The sequence below is a fragment of the Lithobates pipiens genome, unplaced genomic scaffold (genome assembly GCF_037356315.1).
Source record: "Lithobates pipiens isolate NorthernLeopardFrog02 unplaced genomic scaffold, aLitPip1_a1.2 Scaffold_16, whole genome shotgun sequence".
NCBI lineage: Eukaryota > Metazoa > Chordata > Amphibia > Anura > Ranidae > Lithobates > Lithobates pipiens.
Window position 1 is genome coordinate 601,661,141 of NW_027507748.1, and position 21,689 is coordinate 601,682,829.

Consider the following 21,689-nt stretch of genomic DNA (forward strand, 5'->3'; position numbering starts at 1 on the left):
AAAAATACACCAATGCACAAATACACCTGATGCTAGCAGTTACATGTGCCCATTTTCTGTAATGCAGTCCTATGGGCAAAAATACTGTGCAGCTGTGGCTCCCAGACACCACAATAAAAAGGCATTGTTTACACCGTATACATATTTCAAATTGGCTTCATGGCAATGTGCAAGAGGTCAGTTCTACTGCAACAGTTTTTTTTATTTATTTTTGACAGCACACACAGATAGATGACTTTTATAGTTTATTACATTAGTAAAATCTATTCAAATACAGGTTCATTAAAAAATATATATTTACAACTTATATATACAATAAGTACACCATTACACAATCTGCATTTAATAAAAATATATACACACAATAATTACATTTCATAAATAAATACACCTTCAGTAATCTTATGTTGTTACATTTTAGTGTCCATAATGACATTGCCATCTTTGTCTTTAACCCGAACTCTCCCAGATGCATATTTGGTCTCTTGCTGGCCATTGGTGTACACAGTCTTGATGGTCCCATCTGGGTATTCTCGCCTTTTAAAATGGGGTGTGTGCAGTTCTCGCTGACCATTGTCAAATTCTATTATTTTGTTTCCATCGCTGTAAAACAATAATGACTGGTTAAAAAAAAAATTTTTTAAATTCACATTCTATCATAGTGAGAAAATACTGTGCATGTTGGCTAAAGTGAACCTGGGATGCAGACAACAGATTTGCTTGAATACTAGTTCTTCGCTGCTGATTATCCACTTTAAGGGCCAGTTCACACTACATGCAGTCCAGTGTTTTTTTTTCTGCATCAGAAACGTGTGGGTAGTAGGTTATATGGTTTCCAATGGCATAGTTCACACCAGTGTGGTCAGTTCCAGAAAAAAAAAAAAGAAAAAGTAGAACATGCTGCATTTTTACTGTACTGGAGCACTGTAAAACATCAAAAATGCACCAGAAATGTATCAAAACCACGCAAGCAGAAACACATTCAGACTGTTTCTATGGTGTGAACTGGCCCAGAGACCAAACAAAATCTGCATTTTTTTTCTAAAAAATTTACTCAGAACCCCAAAACATGTTTTTCTTTATTTTGTTTTTTAACCACTTGCTTACTGGGCACTTAAACCCCCCTCAGTCCCAGACCAATTTTCAGCGCTGATGCACTTTGAACGACAATTGCGTGGGCATACAACACTGTACCCAAATGAAATTTTTATCATTTTTTCCCACAAATAAAAGCTTTCTTTTGGTGGTATTTAATTACAGCTGGGAGTTTTATTTTTTTGCTAAACAAAAAAATAAAATAAAAAAAATCATGTTTAATAGTTTGTTATAAAATTTTGCAAACAGGTAATTTTTCTCCTTCATTGAAGTGCGCTGATGAGGCGGCACTGATAGGCTGCACTGATAGGCATAGTTAAGGTGGCACTAATAGGCACAGATAAGGCGGCACCGATGGGCACAGATAAGGCGGCACCGATGGGCACAGATAAGGCGGCACCGATGGGCACAGATGGGTGGCACTGATAGATGGGACTGATGGGCACTGATAGGTGGCACTGCTGGGCACTGATAGATGACACTGATGGGCATGGATATGTGGCACTGGGGTGCAGCACCTTTGTTGAGGCAGTTTGTGGGCACTGCTGGGTGGCACTATGGGCACTGCTGGGTGGCACTGACGGGGGGCACTTATTTTATCATCTTTATTGATGAGGGGGCAGGTGGGCACTGGCAGGTGGGCACTGGCAGGGCTGGCCGTGATCGGGACTGATGTCCCGATCACGGCCGCCGGTGATCGGCTTTTTTTTTTCTCCTCGCGCTGTCAGTGCGAGGAGGAATAATAGCCGGTTACCGGCTCCGTTATATCACATGATCAGCTGTCATTGGCTAACAGCTAATCACGTGATAAGGGGGTCGGGATCGACCCCTTGCTCTGATCGGGGATCAGGCGAGTCTCATAGAATCGCCGATCACAGAGAGCGCCCCTCAGGGGGCACGCAGGCCGCTCGTGCACGGGTCTACGTCAATAGACGTAGTCCCGGAAAAGGAGATCCGCGCTGTAGCCGTCATTCGGCTATAGCGCGGGTCCCAAGAGGTTAAAGCAGAGGCCCTAGAAAATAAAAATGGTGAGTGTTGCAATTTTTTATGTCACACGGTATTTGTGCAGTGGTTTTTCAAACGGCATTTTCTGCAAAAATAAAAAAATTATACTTTTTCAATTTTAATGAACAAGAATATAATGCCCAATTATTTTGTAAAATATGATTTTATGCCAAGTGAATAGCTACCAAACATGTCACGTTTAAAAAAAAAAAAAATGAACTGTGCAACAGTGACCATTTTACTATTTATACATTTATTACACTTTAAAAGCTTGGCGCCCACGCTATAGCCAAAAGATGGGTACAGTGCAGGCTTAAAATCCTGGGAGAGCATGCATGGACAGCCTCCTGTGCTCGCACTGCCCACATTCCTGGTGCACTCTGACAGACAAGTTCTGAGAACTTGGCTGATCACAGATCGGGGTAAAGGTCCAATCACAACGGACCTTTACCACGAGATCAACGGTCAGCCAATGACATCTGATCATGGAAGTAAACAGTGTGAGAAAAATAAATAAATAAAGAAGAAAGCCGGGGGTCCCCTCAGTGTCACTAATCAGTGGCACCTACCAGTGCCTCATCATCTGTGTCACCTATTAGTGATGCCTATCAGCGCCCAGCGAAGGAGAAATATGACCTGTTATTTATTTTATAGATTTGTTATAAAATTTTGCAAAGTATTTTTTACAAAATGTTCAGATTTTTTTTGGTTTGTTTAGCAAAAATAAAGAACCCAGTGGTGATTAAATACCACCAAAAGAAAGCTCTAATTGTGTGAAAATGCAAAAAAAAAAAATTATTTGGGTACAGTGTTGCATGACTGCGCAATTATTCAAAGTGACATTGAAAGCTGAAAATTGGCCTGGGCAGGAAGGGGGTGAATGTTCCCAGTAAGCAAGTAGTTAAAAGCCTTTACAGGTTACTACTTTATTTGTTTAGTTTAATGTTTTTTATTATTTTTACACTGTCACTTTAAATATAAATATCTCATGATGGCAATAGGCAGTAACAGGTACTTTTTATTAAGCTGCAGACATCATTCCAGTATAACCAATTAAAATTCTACCAGATAGGGGGTGCAGCACCCACCGCCCCAGCTGTGCAGTCGTTGCTGACCAGTGGGTCCCAGTCAATGGCTTTATGACAGGAATCTACAAAGCGAATGACAGAAGAGAGCTATGTGTTGGTAAAAAAAAAAAAAAAAAAAAATAGTGAGTAAACACCAGCACTTCTCAGTGAAAAAAAAAAAAAAAAAAAAAAAACAGTACACACAGTGTTAACCTCTTCCCAGCCAGTATCATTAGTAAAGTGACAGTGTATAACCACTTGCCATCCAGAAGATTTACCCCACTTTATGACCAGGCCATTTTTTGCAATCCAGCACTGCGTTACTTTAACTAACAATTGCGTGGTTGTGCGACGCTGTACCCAAATAAAATGCGTCTTTTTTTCCCCTTTAAATAGAGCTTTTTTTTGGTGGTATTTGACCCTCTGCGGTTTTGATTTTTTGCGCTATAAAACAAAAAACTGAAATTTGGGGATTTTTTTTTTTTATTTACTTTCCGCTATAAAACATATCCAAAAAAAAAAAAAATTCTTAATTTAGGCCAAAATGTATTCTGCTAAATATTTTTGGTTAAAACAAAACAATAAGCGTATATTGATTGGTTTGCGCAAAATTTATAGCGTATACAAACTATGGGATATTTTTGTCTATTTTTACTGGTAATGGTGGCGATCAGCGACTTATAGCAGGACTGCGATATTGCGGCAGACAAATTGGACACTGACACTTTTTTGGCGACCCGTGACATTAATTAAAAGTGATCTGCTAAAAAAAAAAATTTAAAAATGCACCGTCACTCTACTGATACTGGCTGGAAAGGGGTTAAAACCAGGGGCCATCAAAGGGTTAACTGTGTGCCTAGCTGGCGTTTTCTCACTGTGGGGGAGGTGCTTGTCCTAGGGGAAGGCATGGATCCATGTTCTTGCTTTGCAGGAACACAGGATCCAAGCCTTCTATACGGACAGAACAGTGATCTGCCTTGTTTACATAAGCAGACTACAGTTCTCCCTCGGTGTCTGCCAGCATCTGCCAGTCCTTCAGTACAGAGTCCACAGTACCTGCCTATCAGCTCCCGGTGTGTCGAATCACAGCAGGTACAGGCTGCTGTGATGGTGATGCACATATGTGCCCCAGACCTGAAAGTGTTGGATTACGTACTAGGTATGTTTTCTGGTGCATCTGTGCCACTGCATATCCAAGTTATACAGAGGGCAAGTGGATAATAGTAGCACAGATCAATTTACTAGTGTCACTGGTGATGTCACTCAGTTCTCCCCAAGTGTCAGATAGCCCACCACAATATCATAGTCCAACTATAATTTGCTGATTGCCGCCATTAGTAGTATAAAAAAAAATCCACCATATTTCCCATCATTTGTTGGCACAATAAAATTCCTTGTTCAAAGATTTGACTGAGGAAAGAAACAAAGTTAAGATTGCTTACACATTAAAAAGAAAAATGTAAGTCATCCCCCAGGTACAGGGGGCAGGACAGAACATGCACCCTTTGGACTGTACAATATTGTTACAACACCCATTATAAGACAGCGTAAAGGCATGACTTAAGGGTGATTTGAGTTTAGTGCCGGCAAATGCTGTCTTGTGGTAGGGATGGGATTTATAACCAGCATATTTGAGGTAGGCTGAGGGTGAGGTGTACAGGGAGGAAATCCAGGTGAGGAAATGTTGCCCAAAACCCAATGTTCACAGTATAAATTGGAGATAAGACCCAGAGAGGGTGTAAAAGGCCTTTTTGATGTCTAGCGATATCAAGCATGTAGCCTGTGTGGGCTAGTAGGATTGTTCAATGGATATTATCTCCAGCTTGCCTCAAGGGGGTGAATCGTACCTGATCTTTATGGATAATGGACTCGATGAGCTGGTTCAGACGAGAGGAAATGATTTTAGCCAGGAGCTTAATGTCCACGTTGAGGAGGGAGATAGGGCAGTAATTGGCCCAGGAGGAGTCAGAGTGGGGTTTGGGTATCATGGAGATAATGACCGTGAGGGAGTCTATATGGAAAGAGTGGCCCTTTCAAGAGATTGAAAATGAACAAAAGAGCTGCGCCAAATAATATAAATAAAAAAAAACAATTATAAAGAAAAAGTCCATGAAAACTTTGTTATCCAAGAAAAGGAAGACAGGCGCACCACAGTGATTCCTTACTTCCTTATCGCTATAGTGTCCCACCACCGACAAAACAGTGCGCTTACCAGATGGTAAAAGCACTAGGAGTGTTTAGAGTACCCAGCCACCAGCAGCTCCTCGCTTCCACCGAACACTTTATCCTTAATCCCTCAGGAACGAACGATCCAATACACTGTAGCCGCTCCACATTTTCATAAGTAACCATAATACCTTGGAATGTCTACTTAAGTAGACATTCCAAGGTATTAAGGTTACTTGTGAAAATGTGGAGCTCGGTGGAAGCGAGGAGCTGCCGGTGGCTGGGTACTCTAAACGCTCCTAGTGCTTTTACCATCTGGTAAGCGCACTGTTTTGTCGGTGGTGGGACACTATAGCGATAAGGAAGTGTGGAATCACTGTGGTGCGACTGTCTTCCTTTTCTTGGATAACAAAGTTTTCATGGACTTTTTCTTTATAATTGTTTTTTTTTATTTATATTATTTGGCGCAGCTCTTTTGTTCATTTTCTATGTTTATGTGTGTGTATCCCACTGTGGAGCAGCAGCCTTATATTCTGTGTAACATTCATTTGTAATTTTGGACTATTTGTATTTACAGTGGTGTGAAAAAGTGTTTGCCCCTTTCCTCATTTCCTGTTCCTTTGCAGGTTTGTCACACTTAAGTGTTTCGGAACATCAAACCAATTTAAACAATAGTCAAGGACAACACAAGTAAACATAAAATGCAATTTGTAAATGAAGGTGTTTATTATTAAAGGTGAAAAAAAATCCAAACCATCATGGCCCTGTGTGAAAAAGTGATTGCCCCCTAAACCTAATAACTGGTTGGGCCACCCTTAGCAGCAACAACTGCAAACAAGCGTTTGCGACAACGTGCAATGAGGCTTTTACAGCGTCCTGGAGGAATTTTGGCCCACTCATCTTTGCAGAATTGTCCTAATTCAGTTACTTTAGAGGGTTTTCGAGCATGAACGGCCTTTTTAAGGTCATACCACAACATCTCAATAGGATTCAGGTCAGGACTTTGGCTAGGCCACTCCAAAGTCTTCATTTTGTTTTTCTTCAGCCATTCGGTGGTGGACTTGCTGGTGTGCTTAGGATCATTGTCCTGCTGCAGAACCCAAGTTCGTTTCAGCTTGAGTACACGAACAGATGGTCGGACATTCTCCTTCAGGATCTCTTGGTAGACAACAGAATTCATAGTTCCTTTCATCACGGCAAGTCTTCCAGGTCCTGAAGCAGCAAAACAGCCCCAGACCATCACACTACCACCACCATATTTTACTGTTGGTATAATGTTCTTTTTATGAAATGCAGTGTTACTTCTACGCCAGATATACTTGGACACACACCTTCCAAAGAGTTCCACTTTTGTCTCATCGGTCCACAGAATGTTGTCCCAAAAGTCTTGGGGATCATCAAGATGTGTTGTGGAGAAATTGAGACGAGCTTTGATGTTCTTTTTGCTCAGCAGGGGTTTTCTCCTTGGAACTCTGCCATGCAGGCCATTTTTGCCCAGTCTTTTCCTGATTGTGGAGGCATGAACGCTGACCTTAACTGAGGCAAGTGAGGCCTGCAGTTCCTTGGACGTTGTTGTGGGGTCTTTTGTGACCTCTTGGATGAGTCGTCGCTGCGCTCTTGGGGTAATTTTGGGCGGCCGGCCACTCCTGGGAAGGTTCACCACTGTTCCATGTCTTCGCCATTTGTGGATAATGGCTCTCACTGTGGTTCGCTGGATTCCCAAAGCTTTGGAAATGGCTTTATAACCCTTTCCAGACTGATAGATCTTAATTACTTTCTTTCTCAATTGTTCCTGAATTTCTTTGGGTATCGGCATGATGTGTAGCTTTTAAGGATCTTCTGGTGGACCTTACTGTGTCAAGCAGCTCCTATTTAAGTGATGCCTTGATTGTGAACAGGTGTGGCAATAATCAGGCCTGGGTGTGGCTATAGAAATTGAACTCAGGTGTGGACAACCACAGTTATAGTATGTTTTAACAAGGGGGGCAATCACTTTTTCACACAGGGCCATGATGGTTTGGATTTTTTTTTCACCTTTAATAATAAACACCTTCATTTACAAATTGCATTTTGTGTTTACTTGTGTTGTCCTTGACTATTGTTTAAATTGGTTTGATGTTCCGAAACACTTAAGTGTGACAAACATGCAAAGGAACAGGAAATGAGGAAGGGGGCAAACACTTTTTCACACCACTGTATTTCTAAGAATAATTTTTTTGGGGATATTAATTTGAGAAAAATTATGTATATATTTTTTTCCTTGCCTGATATATTTTTTTTTTTTCCTCTTGCATGATAAAGTAAGAAAGAGGAATTGTTTCCTTTTTTTGAGGGTTTCAGCGCGGTTTTATTTTCTTTTGTCTTTCAAGAGATTATTGTTCAGTAGGGGGGGCAAAAAGATCCAAAAAAAAAAAAAAGATAAAAAAAAAAAAAAAAGCTTAGAATAGGTGGCCGTAAACTCATCTGGACCCAGATGTTTGTTGGTTTTCAGGGCTTTAAAGTGGTTGTAAACCCAAGATAAATAAAAAAAATAAACACCTGCAAGACAAAGGCATAATGAGCTAGTATGCACAGCATACTAGCTCATTATGTATTACTTACCTTAGATTGAAGCCCCTGCAGCGGTCCTCATTCACCGCTCTGGCCGGTGACATTGTTCCCGGAGTTACTTCCGGGTATCATGGGTTCCAGCATGGTGATTGGTCAGATATGCGATGACGTCACTCCCTCACATACATGCAGGAGCAGCCAGTAACGGCACAGTCTAACTGAAGCAACGGCACGTGCGTAGTATTCACAAAACTGCCATGTATGCGAGAAAGAGCTGGGTAGAAATATGTTGACCTCAATCCATTGAGTCCGATTGAGCCAAAGGTGGAGAAGCGAATCTACCACACTTGGGGGATCCATGGGTGGAGGCTAAGGCCTTTTGTGAAGAACAGGAGGCAGAGCAACGACGTTGGTCAGCCAATGGAGAGGTCAGATGCAGGTCCTGAAAGTGGGTTTGGAGATCTTCAGGTATTCTTGTGGCCTTGGTAGGAGAAGCACAGGGAGAAAGGGAATCATGGGTGTAGGTGATATGATGGGATGCTGGTGTAGGATCTGGAGGTATGGCTTGAGCGTTCGCCACTTGGAGATGGCTGTCTGGGAGAGGTCATCAAACATCTGGTATTCGTAGCCTTGAAACAGGAGTGTGTCGCGGTGGAGTGCAGCCGTGAGAAGTTGCTCCTTGGTACAGTAAAAGTGGATCTTGAAGCCCTTCGCCATTAGGAGGGGCCATCTGGTTTGCATGGGCTCTGTGAATCTTGTCCATTTCAAGGTGTTCAATAGGGATGGAGGGGGATAACTTCTGAAACAAAAGTAGTGATCTTAGATTGGAGATCTATCACCGATTCAGGGATCCCGTGAATGTGTATATTGGATCACCTGGCTCTATTTTCGTAGTCCTCCAGCTGAGACTGTAGGATTTGATTTTCCTCATGGAGGGCTACAAGCTCATCCACATGGTTGCTGCGGAGGGCTTCAAGGTCGTCCACCCTCTGTTCAAGGTCAGAGGTGTGTTGGCCCAGCTCCCTGATCTCTTTAGAAAGGCATTCTGTTCTTTGATCTGAGGTTTGTTTAAGAGCTTTCTATCACATGCCTTCCAACTGCCTGCGCAGATCATGCTATTCTGTATCAGGTTGAGGGTGACAGTGGAGTGGCCATGAGGTCTACATCTGACTCACCCTCCTCTCTCAGCGGCAGCTTCAGTTTAGGAACTGAGGTGAGCCGGGCCTGTGTGCGAGGCGGCTGTGCCATCATGGAGGAGGCCAACGCTAGAATTTCCTGGATATTTCTGGACTTAGTTTTCTGCTTGGAGCCGCCCGAGACCATGGTTCCACAACTGGGACATCCCTTGAGGCTGATCGGGGCGATAAGTTCTTGTGTAGCGGCCTGGCAGGTGCTGTCAAGTGGCGCTGTGTGCCTCCGAGGAGCAGACATGACCGATCCAGGAGATTTCTTGCCTGCGCCCTGACGCAATAACTTTCACGCAAACCAATCAAAATACACTTATTGGGATTTTTTTTTTTTTTACCAGACATGTAAAACACAATATATTTTGGCCTAAACTTATGAAGAAGTTTGAGTTTTTTTTCTTATTATTATTGCTGGATGGGTTTTATAGCAGAAAGTAAAAAAAAAAAAAAAGCACTTTTGCCAAAATGTTTGGTCTTTGCGTTTAAAAAAAATAAAATAAAAACCTAGTGGTGATCAAATACTACCAAAAGAAAGCTTGATTTGTGTAAACATATATACATTTTGTTTGGGTACAGCGTTGCATGACAACACAACACAAGTATGGTTAAAATCAGCGACCGTTAAACCAGGAACATAAATATGTCCTTGGGACAAAAGATCCATTCAATCTGGCAAAGCCCATCTGCTAGCAGTCTGACGAGGTAGCATACCATATTTGACTGGGCCATTTTTTTGCCAGTGGGCCAGTTTCTTGTTGAACCGGGAGGTCCAAGTTCAGCATCCTTGATCTGTCATACAAGTCCTTAAACATTTCTGGGTGTAGTGACCACTCGCCCCTCCCCCAGATCCAGCCACTACCAGCTGAAGAAGTTTGCCTGTCAATATGAAGTTCTGCACAGGTTATGATCTGATGTACCCTCTTGCCAAAGCAAGATTTCAGATAATCTGGCGACTAGTCTCTCTAAAAGTTTTCCGGTGGAAAGAACACTCTGGACTGCACGGTGTCCACAACTAGACCCATGTACTGAAAAAATTATGAATTGATTCCAGTGACTATTTCTGATGTTTCAGGATCTAGCTGATCCAGTGTAACTTCTAGATAGTCAAAGCCATGTCTCACAGTGATTGCACCAACTGTTCCCTCAGCATAAATATTTAAATATCCCACAATTGTTGAGTAATCTTAAGGCTAACACCCTGATGAACACCCAAGGTCCAGAGGAGAAGGCAAAAGGTCAGGACCACAAACTGGTGGTGCAGAAAACATTAGATAACAGAGTAAACCCATGAAACTGGTTTGCAACAGGAACTAGGGCAATGAGGCTTTTGATCAAGAAGCACTCAATATAGCTAACGTGTGGTGACACAGGGGGGTTAGAGGTGAGAAACTAAAGGAGTTAGGGAATGAAACGCAAGGTTGTTGACATTTGACAGGGAGCCAAACTTGGGTAGTCACATATGTTTAAAGAAAACCACATACCCATCTAGTTCAACCAAAAAAAACACAATAAAATAAACTTGATATACACAATACTGCATTAACAGTTGATCCACAGGAAAGCAAGAAAAGCATGATGCAGTTTGCTCCAGTGGAGGGGAAAAATCCTTCCTGATCCCCTAGGAAGCAAACCGATATTCACAATCAACTACCCCTGGTGGCATTTCTTAATATTCAGTGAAAAATAAATTACTTTAACATTCTTTTCCTAAGACTTTTTCCACTGAGGAAGATGTGTGTCCTTGATTTCTCTAACATTCTTAATAATACAATCATGAGTTGGTCTGAAAAGACATTTGTACCATAAAGGCCATGACGATTAAATTATTCTTGTACAAGTGTTCTGCAGTCCAGCACTTCAGTAACATTCATGTGAAACATGAGACAGAAGGCTTCCCACAAATATAAAAATCAACACAAGGGATATAAAACTTAGATATAGTAGGATGCATTCCCTTGTGCCGATTCTTTTGGTTTGGGAGAAATTTTCATCTTTCCTACCCTCTGTTTCTCCCCACCTTCTGGTGCAGCAGGGGTTACTGCAAATAAGGGGCTGTCAGGAGCTTTCATCGAGAGAACTTAATATACCTGTCATTTTTGCCCTGCTGTGCCATTCATAAAAGCCATATTACAGTCTCTATGAATGACACAGGATCTCTGAATGGGAGGTTGATTGATGGCTCCATTTAGAGATCAGGAAGGGCACAGTCAAGGTCTCCTAACGAGAACCCATGATAGCCCCCTCAGTTGCAATTGGTTTATTGACCTGTATCTCATCCTCAGAAGAGATTATTCTTCTGCATAGTTGTATATGTTGATATGTTAGTTTCATTGTTTATCACATGTGACTACAATTTATTTGCTTGATGACTATTAGCTCAGTGCCGTCCTGATCTTTATTGTTTCTCAATAGACAGTTGGGGGTTCTTTAACCACTTTCAGACCGGACCATTTTGCCGGCTTAAGACCAGACCACTTTTTGTGATTTGGCACTGCGTTGCTTTAACTGACAATTGAGTGATTGTGCGACGTGGCTCCTAAACAAAATGGACGTCTTTTTTTCCCCCCACAAATAGAGCTTTCTTTGGGTGGTATTTGATCACCCCTGTGGTTTTTATTTTTTGCGCTATAAACAAAATAGAGCGTCAATTAAAAAAAAAAAAAATGCATTGACACTTGTCACTAGGCAGAACGATGTAAACAGCATCTCCCCGTTCAGCCTCCCCGTGAGGCGATCACGGGTATCCCTGTGGCGATCGAGTCCGTATTGGACTCACGGAGGTCCTGACCGGCGCCTGCGCGCCCCAATTACAAATGGACATACCTGTACGCCAATTTGCCTGTCCGTGCCATTCTGCCGACGTACATCGTCGTACACCAGTCGGGAAGTGGTTAATGATGGAGTGCACTTTGTTATTCTTACCTTTTCCCTTGTATCTTTCCTTCCTCCCTCTCCCCTTACTATTATACTCTTCTGCTCTTTGTTCAAAGCAGCCGAAAGGCACACCGACTCCTGTGCCAAGTGCACTACGATTGTTCCCCACATGGACTTTTTCTCATTATTTATTTCCTATGTTTGTCTTCCGTTAATGTATGGTAAATCACATTTGTAAATGTAAATAAAGATTACTTTAAAAGCTGTCCATGTATATCTATAAGATGCGCCGTTTCTGACTGAAATAATGTCTCCAATACAAATGTGACCGCTTCAGCACTAAAACCATTTGTTTCAGCCAAGTGGAATCTTCATAATTGGAGGCAATGACAGCCTCTGTACTGTACTTCTCAGTACAGAATTCCTTTAAACAAGTTGTGAAGTTACCCAGAAATACAAAGAATAGACAAAAATAAAAAGGCAGTTTTTAATATAAATAGAATGACCCTATGCATGAAACTACAGCTATACAAGACTGGCCGGAGCCGTGCGACATCATCCCCGTGCATGCACGCTGGAGCCACCAGTCACAGCACTTGCTCCTGAAAAAACGGCACGGGTGGCCATTTCTTCACAGCGCTTGTGCCGATGACATCATTGGCACAGTATACAGTAAAAACGGCACACGTTTAGGAGAGGTTTACAGTGCCTATAGGTATGCCTATTCTAGGCTATAGGTACAACGTATACAGGGAGGGTTTACAACCTCTTTAATGACTGCATGACAGTTCATGTCAACAACTTCAAAGGAGATGTACTATAATACTGGCATAAATCATGAGTTCCTCAAAGCCACACCACTTACTTAAAATGTAATAGGACATCATAAAACAACATTTATGATTTTCAGACCTTCCTACAAATGAAAGGCATGGACACCATTTCATATACATGCCCTAGTAATATTCAGGGAACTCTTGGAGCTTCCTGCACAGCTCTCCACTTCATCCCTTTAAATCCAATGGCACTTTAGGAAGATGGTTACTATTTCTATTTACAGGAAAGTTGTGTTTTCTGTTCAAAGTGGTACGCAGGAATATTTACATCACACACCTGCTTTGTAAATTGAAGTAACATTTTGGATATCAAAGGGCGCTTGATTTACACATCACATGTTCTCATGGGTCTAGTATAACCCATGCAAGGTGTATTTATAAAATGAGTATTGATGAAAAGTGAGTAGTTTTTCCATGATAAGCAAGATAAGTGTAAGCAGTACTTGTGGATGAGGAGTGATGAGAAGTGAGATATGCATAGAGAGTAAGGGGTACTCATAGGTGCAAAGTTAGATATGCATGAGGAGAACTTGAAGTGGTTGTAAAGGCAAAAGGTTTTTTTTTCCATCTTAATTGATTCTATCCATTAATATAAAAAAAAACAAAAAACAAAAAACCTTCTGTGTGCAACAGCCCACCCCAATACTTACCTGAGCCCATCTCCATCCAGTGATGTTGCAAGACAGACTTGGCTGTCCAGAATTCTCCCTCCTTATTGGCTGAGACAGCAGCAAAGTGCCATTAGCTCCCGCTGCTGTCAAAGTCAGTGAGCCAATGAGGAGTGGGAGGGGGCAGGGTCGGGCCACAACTCTGTCTGTATGGACACAGGGAGCTGTGGCTTGGCTCAGGTGCCTCCATCGCAAGCTGTTTTCTGTGGGGGTACTCAACAGGAGGGAGGGATCAAAAAGGAGGATTTGGGCTGCTCTGTGCAAATCACTACACAGAGCAGGTAAGTATAACATGTTTGTTTTTTTTTGTTTTTTTAAATAAGAGACTTTAGTATCACTTCAATGAAATGTGAGGTATATGTGAGGAGTACTTATGGATGAGAAGTGAGTAATGTGTGAGAGATACTTATGGATAAGTAATCAATGTGCAACATACCTATGGTTGTGAGATGTGTGAGGTTACTTATACATTTTTATGACAAGTGAGATATGTGAGAGTACTTATGGATAATAAATAAGATAGCTGTGAGTACTTTTAGGTGAGAAATGTGTGAGGAGTAGTTCTGAATGAGAAGTGAGATGTTTGCGAGTACTTATGGATGACAAGTTAAATGTGTGAGGAGCACTTATGGATGAATAGTGATCAATGTGAAAAGTATTTACGGACGAGAAGTGAAAAATATGTGAGGAGTACAACGTACTTATGCATGAGAAGTGATCAATATGCGAGGGGTACTTATGAATGCTAAGTGATCGATGCGTGAGATGTTTCTAAGTACTTCTGGATGTGATGCGAGATGTGCAAGGTGTACTGATGAAGTAGTACTTACAGCTGAGAAGTTATAATTGTTCCATCAGGAAATATGCTCTCTTCCTTTCCATCAGGATAGAGGTTTTTTATGGTCTGGTCAGGAAATGTTATCTCTTTCTTTCCATCTGGAAAATGTTTTTCTAAAAGAAAAACAACAAAAAAGGACTTTAAACTCATCAGAACTACCTTCTTTGATCATACCATGGCAATCAAATTCTTATATATAGAAACCGTGAACTTCAAGCAAACCAGTGCAATGGAAAAAAAAAAAAAAACACCCAACCCTAAATAATAGGCAATTACAGATGACTACATTTCATCTACGGCCCCCCTAGAGACTGTACAGAACCCTGAAACCCAAGCGGTTCTGTAACACGCAGCTCTTGTGGTTGCTGTTCTGACCCAAAGTCCTTCACCAACCCATGCTAGTGTTGACCCCATCGCTGTGATGCCCATTAATCTATGGTATTGTGTAGAGTCCAAAAGCAGTAACCATGAAAGCTGACAGGAAGTGCATTAGCATGTTCCATGTGCTCTACAAGTATCTGCTATAAAAAAAAAAAAAAAAAAAAAAAACCTTCACTGTTCACTTCTTTTTAAAATCAGTCAGCCAGCTGTGCTTGTTCTTGTACAACTGATCAGGGCAGCTATAAAAGCTGCCTGATCATTTCTACAAACTCCAGAACTGCATCCCCTGCCATTGTTTCCAAGCTCACCTACGTTCTGGGAGTCAGGGACCAAGGAAATGGCTCCAGGATGGCATGTGGGAGGGGACCATTAAACATTTATTACCAAAATTTCCTGTTTAGCGATAGAACTCAAAAGTATCAAGCACTTCCAGGTTCACACATCCCAGCTTGGTAAGGAGTGTTGTGGAACAGAGAACCCCTTCTTGGGGAACTGCAGGCAAGGCGCGAGGATTCCAAATAGCTCCCTAAAGGGAACCTGCCACTGCCCAATACTAATTTTTAAAATGGGCTCCTTAGCCTTCTTGTTATAGCAATAACCTGTCTGAAAATAACAGTGTTTTGGTCCAGAATGTTTGCTCTATTACAAACTTTATTCTACTGCAGAGTGCAGACTATAGCCAAAGCTTGGAGGAAACTCTGTTCCCATGCAAGCAGTCAAAGACTGCATGACCACGCTGTTGATCAATGAAAACATTTCTAATACTTTTAGAGAAGGATTTCTCAAAATATGGGAGCCATGGCTCCATTAAACCTTGCCTGCTGCCCCCCCCCCCCCCCCCCCCCGGACTACACTGTATTCCTTGATTTTACTTGTTTTGGACTGAGGCTTTTCCACTTTTTGGATTGATGGATCCATGAGTAGTCAACTGATTCATCTTTGGCCAGCTTAAGTTACAGCGACTCCATAGCAGACATGCTGAACGCCCTTAATCCACAACTATTCCGTGAGTACCCGAAGGGGACTATACTGAGTAATAGAGCCTTACTTTTGTTATACTTTATGTACTGGAACATGTTCTTTGCAAGACAGGACTCACTCTACTACTTTTTTGGTGCACAGAGACTTCTTGTTCCTCTCTGCTGACTGAGGTATGCCACTGCTGTGGTGTTTAAATGGATGTGAATCAGATGACCTAATCAATCGGTCCAACAATGGACAGATAGCCAAATGACCAGAAGATTCACTGCAACAACAGAGAGTCCAGGACTACCCCCAACCTGATGAGCTGGTCTCTCTCATCAGAATTTTTCAAAATGCAGGGAGAAATATGTTCCTTGATGTTGGAAACCAATCAAGGGGACCATCATCAGATCCCAAGATTCCCATCCAATGCAGAAACAGAAAGTTGCATAGCTCCCAGACTGGAATGCACAAACCTGAGGCTGGAGAGTGACATTTCTATTGGGGATGGAATACTGTGGACTTGGAATTCCAGATTTTACAATTCCACTGTGGCAATGAAAGTTCCCTTGATGCAGAGAGGCTGTAAAAGATCTCACGAGTCCATCCAGAAAATGTGGAAAAGAATTTAAGTATCTGAGGTCCAGAACTGGTTGCACAGCAAGTAATGATTTTCCATTAGCAAATGTTAAAAACAGATTAGGGCAGACAGCTGCAATATTTGCCATAATTTGAATGTGGTGAATGTTGCCGACTTGTATTTTAACTACAGTAAAAAATCTAGCAGACTCCCAGCAGCAAATACTACACTTTAAAAACAAGTACCAAAATGTATATGCGTTATTCTTGGTGATTAACCCTAAATAGACCTTATAAATGAACAGGCTAGGAGCCTTGTAAAAAACACTCACTCACCTATTTGTCCATTAGAAAACTGAAGTATTTCAATTCCATCAGGATATGTTGTGTGTGTAGTCTGGGCATCAGCATAGTAATAAATCTGAAAGCAAAAAAAAAAAAAAAAATTAAAATAAGAATACTACCAAAACAAATCCATAACAAAATATAATTTTTAAGACAAGTACCTACCACTCTCTGATCTGCCATCACTTTCTTGACATCTCCATTAAAAAAAGTCACAGTTGTGGACTTTCCGTCAGCGCTCACTTCCTTCTGTGTCCCATTTGTAAATAATATAACATGGCAGCCATTTTTTAAAATTCTCTCTACCTACAGTGAAAGAAATTAACATCTGTAACCGCAATAAATCTAACCTAATTGATGGGAGCATGGAAAGGTCCTGGACAGGTGACCAAATATTCAAAATCTTATGAGTTGCTATTTCACTTACAGCAGATTTCCCTAACATACACTTACATATCAGTGGACTTTGCAGCTACAGCAGATCTTGAATGCCTTACTTGAACTGCCCACCTGAATCCATTTAATGTGTCAACAGGCCTGTGGCCTGTAAATCAATACCACATTATTACTGCTAGGTCACAGCAGATTAAGCCTATGTTGCCACTATACTCTTCTGGCTGCAAAAATGACAAATTCAAAAAGAGTTCACCTCTACAGTGTCATAGCATCCTTCAACTGTTGGTAGCCAACAGCAAATAGTTTATATAAAAAAAAAAAAGGAGTTGGGTTTTGCATATTAAATATGAGACAAATGTTCAGCAAGACTTTTCATTACATGCAGGGTCTCAACAAACAGCATTATACAAGGGGACTATAGAAAATCATCTTTAGTAGGACAGGTCCTTTCCAGCTGTTTGTTTCATCAGCCTTAATTGGAAACTAGAATGTGTTGATGTTTTTAAATAGATTTTTTTCACATTTGTTTTTACAGTCAGTTTTTACGGTCTTCATATATTCACGCATACAGTATCTCACAAGAGGGAGTACAACTCACATTTTTGTAAATATTTTATTATATCTTTTCATGTGACAACACTGAAGAATTTACACTGCTACAATGTAAAGTAGTGAGTGTACAGCTTGTATAACAGTGTAAATTTGTTGCCCCTTAAAAATAACTCAACACACAGCCATCAAATGTCTAAACTGCTGGCAACAAAAGTCAGTACACCCCCAAGTCAAAATGTCTAAATTGTGCCCAGTTAGCCATTTTCCCTCCCCAGTGTCCTGTGACTCAGTGTTACAAGGTATCAGGTGTGAATGGGGAGCGGGTGTGTTAAATTTGGTGTTATCACTCTCACTATCTCATACTGGTCACTGGAAGTTCAACATGGCACCTCATGGCAAAGAACTCTGAAGATCTGAAAAAAAAAAAGAATTGTTGCTCTACATAAAGATAGCCTAGACCAGTGGTCATCAACCCTGTCCTCAGGGCCCACTAACAGACCAGGTTTGCAATATAACTGAAATACATCACAGGTGATATAATTTGCTGCTCAGTGATTGCAGTATTCTAGTCTGCATCTCCCCAAGGTAATACATAAAACCTGGCCTGGCTGTTGTCCCAGAAGGAAGCTTCTTCTAAAGAGGACACACAAGAAAGACTGCAAACAGTTTGCTGAAGACAGGCAGACTAAGGACATGGATTACCGGAACCATGTCCTGTGGTCTGATGAGACCAAGATAAACTTATTTGGTTCAGATAATGTCAAGCATGTGTGGCGGCAATCAGGTGAGTACAAAGACAAGTGTGTCTTGTCTACAGTCAAGCCTGGTGGTGGGAGTGTCAAGGTCTGGGGCTCCATGAGTGCTGCCGGCACTGGGGAGCTACAGTTCATTGAGGGAAACATGAATGCCAACATGTACTTTGACTAGGGGTGCAACGGATCGTCACTGATCTGTGATCCGAACGGGTCACCCCGCTCGGATCGGCACATGCCGCAGAGCACTCCGCGGTCTTGGCCTTAGGAAAGGCAACGGCTTCCGCCTAGCTCCGAAGCGGCGGCCATCTTTCTACACCCAGGCTGTGTACAATGTGATCGCTCTGTTAAATCACAGAGCGAACACTTGTAAACAAACCGGTGTCGGTTCCTCTCTCCCCTCTCTGTACAGTGGAGGGGAGAGATTGGATGGAAGCAGCGCTGTGGGCTGGATCTGTAGTGCCTACAGCGCTGCTTTGTGACAGCCATCCCTCGATACCAAGCCATACCCTGCGATACTCTGACATACCCAGCCAATATTACAGTGGGGGGGGGGGGATTGTAGATATTACAGTGGGGACTATATAGTGGTGGAATTTTCACAGGTTTTTGCAAATTCAGTTATTTGCTGATCCGAAAAATCATCCTTCAGACTTCTGCTAGAAAGCTGAACATGAAAAGGAACTTCAGCTTTCAGAATTACAAAGACCCAAAAGCATACAGTACATCCAAATCAACAAAGAAATGGTGTCACCAGAAGAAGATTAACCACTTGCTGCCCGCCCTATAGGCAATTGACGGTGGCAAAGTGGTTGCATAATCCTGATCGGCGTGCATCGCGGCGATCGTTGTTTTGGGGTGTCAGTCTGACACCCGTTAACTACGATCTCGGTAAAGAGTCTCCGACGGAGACTCTTTACCATGTGATCAGCCGTGTCCAATCATGGCTGATCACAGTGTAAATAGGAAGAGCCGGTGATCGGCTTTTCCTCACTCGCGTCTGTCAGACGCGAGTAGAGGAGAGCCGATCGGCTGCTCCTCTGACAGGGGGGGGGGGGCTGTGCTGATTGATTATGCCCACACTGGACCACCAGGGACGCCACCAGACCACCAGGGATGCCCAGCAAAAGGTAATCCTCCCTAGACCACCAGGGATGCCAGTCAGTGCCACAATGGATGCCAATCAGTGCCCATAATGGATGCCAATCAGTGCCCACAATGGGCATCACTGATTGGCATGCATTATTGTTTGGCACTGATTGGCATCCATTAGTACAGTATAACACCTGTGCCGACTATCAGTGCCCACCCGTGCCACCTCTCAGTGCCCACCCGTGCCCATCTGTGCCGCCTATCCATGCCCATCTGTGCCAATTTGTGCCACCTATCAGTTCCCATCCGTGCCACCCATCAGTGCCACCTCATCGGTGCCCATCAGTGACGCCTTATCAGTGCCCATCAGTGTAGCCCCATCAGTGCCCATCAGTGAAGGAGAAAACGTACTTATTTACAAAGTTTTGAAACAAACAAAAAAAAACATTTTTTTTTCAAAATTTTCGGTATTTTTTTATTTGTAGCGCAAAAAATAAAAACCGTAGAGGTGATCAAATACCACCAAAAGAAAGCTCTATTTGTGGGGAAAAAATGATAAAAATGTAATTTGGGTACAGTGTAGCATGACCACGCAATTGTCATTCAAAGTGCGACAGCGCTGAAAGCTCAAAATTGGTCTGGGCAGGAAGGTGTTTAAGTGCCTGGTATTGAAGTGGTTAAAGTTTTGGAATGGCCCCGCCAGAGCCCAGACCTGAATCCGATTGAAAATCTGCGTGGTGGTCTGAAGAGGGCTGTGCACAGCAGATTAGGGCTGCAACTAACGATTATTTTCATAATCGATTAGTTGGCCGGTTATTGTTTCGATTAATCAGTTAAAAACCTTAAAAAAAAAAGTTTGGTGTATAATTCAATATGTAAAGTTTAAAAAAAAGGGCAATTTATTCTTAAATATCTCTATTCAACTATATGGTTAAGGAGCAAAATATCGAATCCACTCTGAGAATAACAGACATAAGAAATATACTGTATATACTATTAGAGGAAATATACCGTATATACACTATTAAAGGGTGAATCTGGTAAATATCAGACTCAGACATCAATTTTTTTTATTAAAAAAATAAATAATTAGATTAGAATTAGAGTAATTTTAAGAATGTTCTTCGATTTTCTAATCATTAGTGGGGTCAAAACGATGTACATTTTCAACCACAGTGATGGGAATTTTTTGAAATAATAGAAATCTTGGTCAAGGGAATTTTCAGACAGTGTATGTGGTGTTTGTTCAGAAATTACATTCATTTTAAAAAAAGAATGTTAAAAACAAGTGAAAATTTCAAACCACATTCTTTTCATTCAGAAAATGTACAAAGATTTTTCGTATGAATATTCTTGTCTGAAAATTGATCGGTGTGGCCAGCATAAGGCTCGGTACACACCTATGCAGTTTGCTTTTGATCTATTTCTGCAGTGCTTTTTGCTGTGCGTTTTGATTTTTGTGCCTATGATTAATAATCTATTTTCTAATTTTCGGACAATTTGTTGTTGGGCAGATTAAAAAACACAAATTGCTGCAAAAATGTATTACATGCTTTTCTGTAGCTTCTCCATTGAAGTATATTGAACCAAAAAAGCAGTTTTGCGTTAAAAAATAGTCCCTGACCCTTTCCAAATACGCAGCGGCTGAAAAAAAATATGTGAACGTATCTCATAGGAAACATGTAAATGAATTGTAGTGCGTTTCTGCAAAAAGAACACATAGTGTGAACCAGGTCTAAGACGTTTAGTAATATAGTGGGGTTAAAAAAAAAATAAAAAATAAAAATAAAAAAAAATTAGCCCTTTATAGTACAAAAAAAGCAAATAATCACAACACATTTTTTTACTGTAGAACTGTGAAAGTAATATTTACAGTAGCGATTTGCTCTTTGTACTATAAAGGGCTATTTTTTTATAACCCCCATTAGATTACTGGCCGATTAATCGATTATGAAAATAGGAATCGATTAATCGATTAGTTGTTTCGGCCCTACAGGAGATACCCTCGCAATCCGACAGATTTGGAGTGTTTTTTCAAAGAAGAGTGAGCAAATATTGCCAAGTCAAGATGTGCCATGCTGACAGACTCATACCCAAAAAGAGTGCTGTAATAAAATCAAAAAGGTACTTCAAGGAAGTATTAGTTTAAGGGTATGCACGCTTATGCAACATGATTATGTTAGTTTTACTTCCCTCCACCTAAAAGATTTCCATTTGTTGTTCAAAAACAGTTGTGCAGTTTATAGGTCACATTAGAAAGGTGGAAAAATGTTCTGAAATTATTTCTGTCTCATTTGTTTTATATCACAGAAATCTGAAATTTTAACAGGGGTTTGTAGACTT

The 21,689-nt window shown here is 41.4% G+C and overlaps 1 protein-coding gene across 1 annotated transcript in view; it reads right to left on the minus strand.

The window, feature by feature from the left end:
• Positions 1-228: 228 nt before the first annotated feature.
• The window catches only part of CPAP (centrosome assembly and centriole elongation protein), a 95,894-nt gene continuing 74,433 nt past the window's right edge, over positions 229-21,689 (minus strand). The window contains exons 14-17 of the mRNA XM_077483980.1: positions 16,720-16,860; positions 16,546-16,630; positions 14,279-14,399; positions 229-603 (exon numbers count right to left, since the gene is read on the minus strand). Coding sequence (XP_077340106.1) covers positions 411-603; positions 14,279-14,399; positions 16,546-16,630; positions 16,720-16,860 — 540 coding nt within the window. The 3' untranslated portion in view covers positions 229-410. The remainder of the gene's footprint in view (positions 604-14,278; positions 14,400-16,545; positions 16,631-16,719; positions 16,861-21,689) is intronic.